Here is a 9,432-nt window from a genome sequence, read left to right on the forward strand (position 1 = left end):
AGTTATTAAAATAATATAAAATGATAAAAAATTAATAAATAATTAAAATAATATATTTTAAAAATGATAAAATAATTAATAAATATTTTAAAGTTAAGTTTAATATTTATATTATTACTATTATTATTATTATAAAAGTATGAAAGTTAATTATAAAGGTTAAAAATGAAAATACCTACCATTCCTTCCAAATCTTCGCAGGGGGATAAGAAAAGTAATAATCTACATACATCCTCTCATTTCATTCCTCACAAATCTATTAAAACGAACAAATTCCTTCATCCATCCTTGCTGATCTTTATGAACAGGAGAATCTGTTCAAAAGAACAGACCCTAAGTGATTTTATAGCATCATGGTTACTTTCTGGACAGTAGAAATTTCTTCCATAAACGAGTTTCTAAGTTACTTTTTTAAGTTTATCATTTCTTTATTATAAGAAAATATTATCAAATAAAATCTATACCAATTGCATTGCATCACATGATTTTCCTTTTCGTAGTACAATTTGTATAAAGTTCACATTAAATAAAAAAAAGTATAATTAATACAATTAATTTGTAATTGTTTAGCATAAAATCAGAATTTGACAGCAACAACATCACCTCTGTAAACTACCAGAGCACTTGCATGGTTATTATGACTATTCACACTTTTTCATCAGTATGCTCATGAAAGCGGAACCATTACATAAGTACACTTTTATATTATTTATTTCTGGAAGAAAAAAAAACCCTTAAATTAATTTTAACATAGTGGAAAACGCGTCATGCTATTTTTATTTTAAGAATAAAATTTAGGAGAAAAACCTTAAACTTAGAATTAAAAATTATCCTAAATGACCGTAATGATCCAAAATGATGAAATGAAGATTGAAAACATTTTAACAAATAGATTTAAAAAATCAATAATAAAAAATTTACCAAATTTCTGGGCTGAATTTGGTGGAGAAATGATTGACAAGACGATGACAAAGTGGTGGGTAAATGAGGGGTGTTTGGTATTTCCTAAAAGAGAAACATTTTATGAACAGTGAATGACAATATTCAAAAGTTAGCAGTTCGGAAAAAAGAAGCAATGATGGTTGCCAGAACATTCAAACGTAGGCACATGGACAAATCCTTCAAACTGAATCCAGCTCAGGCGGCTATCATGTGGAGCTGATTTGGCGGGAATCTATCAAGAGAATCAATGTAAAAAAAGTGAGTAACACATTTTTCTATTTTATAGTTTCTTAAAATATAACTTATTGAAAATACTATAAAATATTTGATTATATAAAATGTGAGATTCAATAAAATTTAAAAATAAAAAATTGTTAAAAGTGTATTACTAATATTTTATAATAATAATAGTAATAAAGCAGGGACTCGTGGAGTGGTAGTTTCTTTTGCTTTACCTTTAGTTTTGTCGCTTTTTAATTTTCTGCAGCCGAGATTCCTTCAGCAACCAGCGACTTTCTCCTACTCACACACACCACATGCTTCTGTCATGTCAACTTCCTTCTCCCTCATCCTGCATACTTTACAGCTTCATCGCATTTTCCAATTTTTCTCAGAAATTAGGGGTTTGGAATAACTCCTGTCCATATAAATTTACTTACCGGACCGAAACTTTTAACTGTTTTATATCAAACAAAACTATTAAAATAAAGAAAAGGTACCCGGTAAATATAAAGAATACGTTGATACCAGCATCATTAATATTGAATGCGTTTATCTTAATAATATTACTATTAGGTTAATATCTCTCAGATTAAAATTTGCTAGTTTACTTAATGTTTAACTCGCTATTTCTAAGTCTTTAAATCTACTTAAAGATGCTGTCTTTCAATTGAACCTAAAATAAAGGGGAAAAAACACGCTCTGTGACCCCAGGAAAACTCACTTTATTGCATTACAAATTTACAATAACAATAAGCAAGCTAACCGGATCAGTTCTTTTTAGGGGGTAAACAGCTAACAAGCTCGTTACAATATATAGTCTCAATCCAGTGAAGTCATTTGGGTTTTTAATTAAGAACATGCATACGATGTTTTTTTGGCATAAATATGACATGCCAAGCTGGCATAGTATGCAGAAATAATTTTCCTAGCCATTAAGTCATTAGGGCAGGAGAGAAAAAAAATATTAAAGTATAAAATTAATGATCGAATCATGAAATGAACACAATTCCTGATAATAATTACATGTCCCGCTCAAAACGCCTCGTCGTCAACCATGCTGGCTGCGTAGTGACCCAAATTTCGGCCCTGTAGTTTACCAGAAGAGAAAAAAATGAAGAGAACAAAATTCAGTAACGTAGGACTAATAAGATACCCCCATTACATTTAAGATTATTACATAAATGGCAAAGCACGATTGTGCCCAGAAAACTTAACAGCCTAGACAAATAGATCGAGAAAATTAGTTTGTATCAAACAAGATTGAACTTATTGAGGCAGTTCGCATGAATGTCACGTCTCAGAAATGCCCCACATTAAAATTGAGAGGGAGCCTTAGCTCGCTCCAACGTCAGGGCTGAGGAAGGTACCCGCCCGTTGTTTATTGTAGCAAAAATTATCAAAGTACTTCATCAAGCCCTTTAAACGGGAAAATAAAACTTAAGATCGTTACATGGCATGAATACCAACCTCAGATAACAACCGTTGCTTATTAAGTAATTGTGTCCTAGCCTTGTTCTGAACTGAATTTGGAGATTTGAACATTCTCTGAAGAGGGACAATAATGCAGATAAGTACACAGTGACAAGAAACAGGGAAAAAAACAAGTGAGAGTAGCAAACAGATAATCAGTAATCAGTCACAGAAACCAACCTTTTCACCGCTAGACATCCGATGTTCATTGTTGTTAAGATATCTTCTCTTTGGTGTGAAATTAAATACATCTTGAAGGAACTCATTTTCCTAATTTGATAAGGGAGAAGGGGGAAATAAATTAACCACGGAAATAATAAGTTTTTCAGCAAAACTAAAATTTCAGTGATGAAAATTGCCAAGAGAAAGCCAACCTGCATATGCTTGATGAATCCTCCTCCCCCTAAAAAGTGCTTGAGAAAGTTCAACTGCAAAAAATGTATGTTAAAGTTTAACACAGAAAGGGAAGCTTTTGTCAGAAAAAAAGATGAATGAAAAAGATTAAAAAAAAAAAAAAAAAAAACCTGTATCATTTTGGACCATGAAGATGTCTGCAGTGAATCACCACCAATTTTCATAGAAACTTCAGGAGAGTAACCATACTAGTAACACCAGGTATTAAAGTAAGGTCAGTAACTGATGTTCGGGAAGGGTAGATGTACACAGCCCTACAACCCGAGAGGCTGTTTACAGAATCTGAACACATGATAAGGTAACAAGACTTTTTTAGAATATAAATTACAGTTAATTAGAAAGGAAAATCAAGTACCTCAAAAAATTCCACAATATCTCGGAACAAGTTCCTCTGATTATTAAGATCTTTCTTAGCAGAACCTTTTCCACCAGCCTCAACAGAAAGGTTTTTGACTTGATTGATGACCTTCCTTTTCAATCCTTGTAAATGGACGTAACTTTCCTGCAGGTTAATCTCTTCTTGATTCATTGCACTTGCACCCTTAGAATCAGCAGAAAATTTCTCTATAATCCCATTCTCAAAAATTACAGCCAGTGCTTCACCAGCAGCAATACGTACAGGTCGATCTTCCTTGTCTAAAAGACTTGATAAATAAGATATTGAACTGCATTAACAACAAAATCAATTATTTTGATCAACACTATATAAACAATATTCGATGTCTTAAAATTACGTTTCACCTCAATGTTTCCAAACATAAATAATTCCCTCCAACAAACTTCTCCATATAATCAAATTTGAAAAATAAAGTTTATCATAATCTATTTTGCAAACTCTAATCCAAACATGGACTTACTCAACATCCTAAAAAATTGTGAATACCACACGCAGAAAGTGAAATTAAAATTGGGCTCAACCCAAACAACAAAAAACCGAAATGCATCTCAGACCTGACTTTTTAAATAATTATCATAGAAGTCAATAACTATACCATATATGGCCATCATACATTGGATGAAAAAACTTATACACTATCAACATAGAATTTTAATTGTAAGATGCATACAACGCAAAGATAAAATGTATGATCTAGAACCAGATCCAATACTGATAACATCGGAAAAAATATTAAAATTCTAAACAATAAGTTCAATTACATCTTCTAAACTGGTCCTTAATATACTTTATTTTTAATAATTCTTTTAACATTTTCCCTGCCCCCAGTTCGCATGTTATTCCAAGTTCCATGGGAGAAAATTTACAAGTATTCATAATCCTTCACAACAAATTTTCATCCTCCCTGTCCTCACTCAAACTTCCAGTCAACTTCTGGTATTCAAATCCTACATTTTGGACTGTCAAACTGCATGTCAAATATAAAAATGAATGCGCAGAGGTTTTTTGTTCTCTTCCCCAATATCAAAGAAGAACGAGTCAAGAACGAGGTAACAATATTAAGAAGTCTAGAGTGCAGATCTGAAATGCACTCAAGGTTGGTTTTTAGGAGGAAAGTTCCAACTAACTGCACCCAGGTCATCTGTAGAACTAAGCTAACTAAATCCATGTAAAGGTGCAAGTTATGAACTTTTCGCAATACCAAAAACTAGTGCAGGATTAAATGAAAATGGATACACAGAAACAGGATATCTTACTTTTGCCAATGTTTAGAATTTAGCTTGAACTCGCTCATTGTAGATAGGAGAAAGGACCAAGCAGATATGATGGCAGTTATTAATAGAGCAGAAGGTTTGACTGCAACTACCTAAACAATAGAATAGCTAAGGAAGTAAATTTAAGGTAGAAAAGTTAGGAGCGCTAATATAGAAAAAAAAAGTGCAATAATATTTGAAAATAAAACAATTATTAATAGAGATGCGTAAAACTTTGGATTAATAGCAAAATAGAAATAAAACTAACAGTATGTTTGAAAAAAATGCCTACATTGGAACCTAATCTGGGATGAATCACTCGCCACAGTATGTCCATTGATTTCTCTGTTTCCTCTTTATCATTACCACCAACAAAAGTGATTATAGCCAAGCATCCCAGCAACTATAGAAATAAATGGCATTGAAGAGAAAAGATTCAGAATCAGTGTCTCTGATTAATCATAAGGCAAATTTTTAGTACAGAAGTCTTTCCAAAATATTCAAACTCCTACTTACTGTTAAAATTCATGAGAAAGCAAAACATGAGAAAGTGACAGAAAGTTGAGAGTATTGAGAAATCTTTGGTATTTTGATATCTAACCACTGAGAGCTTGTCCTGAGTTTATATATACTTCTAGAATCAGTTGAAACTGTAATAATTAGTTACAACTGATTAGAAACAAAAACACGACAAAAAACTGACTTCTGAAAGCCTGGTGGGCTTGGTATTCATGGCCCCAATTTACAAAAGAGAACAACAGCTACAATAGCAACAAAGTAATCTGCATCTCGCTAATACTTACTGAAGGAATTTTTGTGAAATCTGATTTAGATGTGAGAAATTCATCAAGAGGACGAACTGTTTCCTCAAATATTTCCCTTGCACGATTATCACCACATCCAACAGTCAGAGACAGCAAACCTACAAAATAATCAAATTATATGTTTAATTATATGAATGAAGGCAACATTATACATTCATAAGATGATCCAAATCTTACCAATGACATGTGATGCCAAAGCTATCTCCTTTGCAGATGCTTTTTTGGATCCCTTCTTTATTGAAGCAAGACAGAGATGCAATAAAGTAGCAAATCTGATAGAGGAAAGGACCTCAAGATTAGAAACATCATATTTATTGCAATAAATAAACCGATGGGCAAGATATCACATCTCTGTACTGAACACAAATACTTTTGACATTGTAACTATCCAGTACTAACCATCCTATTGAAGGATAGGAAATGTGGGATGTGAAAAGCCAATCGAAAGTGACAATAGCCGCTAAAGAATTACTGCTAAATCAAATTTTAGCTTTCGAACTAAATTGAAATTCCGGACTTCCCCAAGTTGACTTCATCCTTTATATGCAATCTCTTAGAAAGGAAATATAAGTCCGACTTAATTAAACCTTCGGCTTGTAAAGTGATATCTGCTCTTACTTATATACTGTATTTTATTCATATCTCTAGACATTGTGGGATCTCCAACACAATCAAAATATAGTTAAACTCAAAGCCAAAAAGGTATCTTCTTAAGGCTAATGAAGAGCTTGCTAGGAATCAGAAAAACTCCAATACAAGACATGTGGCTAGGTTGGACAAAGCACATGTATCAATTTTCTTTATGTTGCTTTAGCAAGTTGTAACACATACAATGCAATTAGGTAAATAAATGATACAATAGAAAGAAGCAGAGTTAAATAACGTAAAACTCGTTAGTTGCTTACTTCTTATCCACAAACTGATGCTGCAAGTTACTACTGAATGCCCCAACGATCACCGACAATGCTCTCTCCCTCGTGGAACTCCTTTATTTCCAAAACAAAAGCGAACAAAATTTATACATGCATTGATAGTGTACAAATCTTTTACACCATAAACCATCATGTACAGTAAGTTCTTAAATTAATAATAACTAACTAGGCTGAAAGTCATACCAATGGAGATTTTCCACCAGTTGAGTTTACTCGTAAACTAAAACATGTTATAATTTTAGATTTGGAATTTGCAGCTGTAAACCAAGTACCTTTTCTCGTCCAAGGCATCGAGAGCATGATCGAGGAGAGCGTCTTGATCGAAGAGCACTTCTTCGTTCCCTGAGACGGAGACGTGATCAGTTCGCGAAGTTGACGACGAACTCACACTACTACTATCGTCGTCGCTATCCAACATTGCAGCATTTTTACGTTGAGAATTACCTACTCATACATAACCGAAACACAGCACAAAAGCAACCAGCAATTTCATTCAATTCAAAGTCCATAATTCATTCGCCTCGACGTCATAATAACAGCACTTAACATGCTCATATTAGTCAGTCAGTTGAACAACTAAGCAATTTCAATTAATACGCAATGGATCCAATAATAAAGAAGAAGAATAAACCCAAGAAAATTAAATATAACATGATATGGTTGTTTGCTCTTACGCTTTCCCATAACGGCAACGGTGCAAACGCTGTTGTTGAGTACAGAGCGTTAGAAAATGTTACGAGATGGAATGGAAATGCGATGGAAAGGTGTGAGAAGGAGGGAATTGAAGAGAACGGAATTGGAAGAGAAGGAGGATGAGAGAGATAGGTAGAATGGTGAATGATGAGCCATGAAAATTCAGAAGAAGAAACAGAAGAGAGAGAGTTTGTTTGGTTTTATCTGTGATGAAAAATGAAGAAGGGTGTGTGGCGTGTTCTTGTGCTTGCTGTGCTGGGTGGAAGCTTGAAAGGGAATTATTCAAACGGGTGGTGTGGAATATTCGGAACTTGGTGTGCCTCTTGTGGAGTGATTACGTGGCACATCACAAACCATTGACATAAATGAATTTTGTCATTCTATTTTTTTTTTCTTTTTAGAGCTAACTTTTGTAATTATACACATTTTGGACATTTTGGAATAAAGGAAGTGAAAAAAAAAATAGTTAAATTAGATGTTGTGTGGGAGGACAATAAGAGAAAAAAGAGAATAAAATTGATAATTTTAATTCTTTGATTTATTAATATTTATTAATGTAGTTAATTTTTTTTTAATTTTAAAAATACGTGAATTTAATTTTTTAACTATTTTATTAAGTTTAACTGATATTTTAAAATAATAATATTTGAGTTATTTAATTTTTTAACATTTTTTTAATATTAATTGAAAAACGTGTTTAAAATTTTATATAGATTTAAATACAAAAATTAAAAGTGAAAAATGAAATTATCTTAAATGAGTAATTTTAATTTTCACTAAATATTAAAAACAGAAAATATATTTAACCTTTGTTAATAATAGTAATATTTACTGATCTTTACTTAAACTTTCAACTTATAAAATTCATTTATAAAATTTGTAAATATGAAATCCGTATTCACATTCATCCTCGATATAAAGTAAAGTATAATAAATTATATTAAATAAGATAATTTACAATAAATCCTATCTCCTTCTATTTTTCTTACGTTGTATATAATAATGTGTTAATAATTATTAAAAGAAAAAAGCAAAAGATAAAAATGTCAAGACTATTTCACAAAAGTTGTGATAATTTGACGGAATTCTTTAGTTTTGATTTTTATTGTTTAACTTAGCATGTTATTGCATATTTAACGGATGATAAAAATACAAGGATAAAATTCAAAAAGAAAATACAGACGTGCTGATTTTGTTAACCTTCACGTTAAACATGTTTGTTTATTAACAAGAGGGTTAGTTGAATTAATTAATGTAAATATGTTGAACGAGTACCAACTTTTTGTCTGTATTAAGTGCTTATTTTAGATTAGTCTAAGATGGAACCTACAAGGAGTCATTAAAAGTAAAGTGAAGTCGTGATTAGGTATGTGTTTATGTAATGTGAAGCGGGGTATTTTTTTAAAATAAGGTTTTAAACTCTCTTTTGTCTCTGAATTAAGTTTTAATATTTAGTTTAGTCCTTGCTTCTAAAAATGTCAACAAATTTATAAATAACAAATCACTTAATGAAAAACTTCTAATTTGTTAATAAATAGGACTGTTTGATACATTTTTCAAGAACTAAAAGTTGACACTTTTAAAATTGAGCACTACACTGAACATCAGAACTTAATTTTAATTTAGAAGGTTTAAACCAAACAAAAAATAGTAATAAGTAACTATTAATTATATTCATTTTTTTATTTTTTTAATTGAAAAATTATTTATCAATATTTTATAGTTAACTAATTACAATATTTCATTAAATAGATTAATTTATTACATAACATTGGTAATATTTGACAAAATTTTTATCAACTGTAATCATCATTACGGAATTTTAATAATATTCTACAGAAATAACACGTGTTTAAAAAATATAATATGTTAATATAATGTAATATTTCTGTTACAATGTTAATTTCTTTTAACATAAATTCTCTCAATACCTTTAGTTTTAATAAAAAAAATCAAAATGTTTTTTGTTTGGATTCAAATAAAAATAAAATAAATTTCATACATAAAATTTGTTATACTCTACAAAAGAAAAAGCTGTAATTAAATCACTTTTAAAACAGAACATGAAATTATTACTTTTAATTACTGACATCATTTCATAACTTTCATGAAAAGAGAATTGAATAATGCAATAATATATAATATAATACAAATATGCCCAGAAAATAGTAGTAGTGTTTTAGTTTAGCTGAAGCTGTGCAAGAACATTGACATGTTTCATAATTCATATCATGCCAATATATATAACGAAATCTTCATTGTATATTATCACTATTATTAATAAA

At 30.8% G+C, this 9,432-nt stretch overlaps 1 protein-coding gene across 2 annotated transcripts; it reads right to left on the reverse strand.

Moving 5' to 3' along the window:
• Nucleotides 1-1,866: 1,866 nt before the first annotated feature.
• Nucleotides 1,867-7,406, reverse strand: LOC106765088 (interferon-related developmental regulator 1). Of its 2 annotated transcripts, none has more exons than XM_014649586.2 (13): nucleotides 7,129-7,406; nucleotides 6,727-6,796; nucleotides 6,428-6,508; nucleotides 5,700-5,794; nucleotides 5,502-5,620; nucleotides 4,991-5,101; nucleotides 4,702-4,811; nucleotides 3,404-3,713; nucleotides 3,159-3,236; nucleotides 3,009-3,062; nucleotides 2,815-2,904; nucleotides 2,632-2,709; nucleotides 1,867-2,250 (listed from the first exon to the last, which is right to left on the reverse strand). In XM_014649586.2, exons 1-13 carry the CDS (start codon nucleotides 7,136-7,138, stop codon nucleotides 2,197-2,199), a joined length of 1,260 nt encoding a protein of 419 aa, XP_014505072.1. In that variant the 5' UTR covers nucleotides 7,139-7,406; the 3' UTR covers nucleotides 1,867-2,196. The 2 variants fall into 2 exon arrangements, with proteins under 2 accessions (XP_014505072.1, XP_014505071.1); XM_014649585.2 differs by having other exon boundaries at nucleotides 6,727-6,898; nucleotides 7,129-7,405.
• Nucleotides 7,407-9,432: the final 2,026 nt, after the last annotated feature.

The sequence above is a fragment of the Vigna radiata genome, chromosome 6, assembly GCF_000741045.1.
Source record: "Vigna radiata var. radiata cultivar VC1973A chromosome 6, Vradiata_ver6, whole genome shotgun sequence".
Lineage (NCBI taxonomy): Eukaryota > Viridiplantae > Streptophyta > Magnoliopsida > Fabales > Fabaceae > Vigna > Vigna radiata.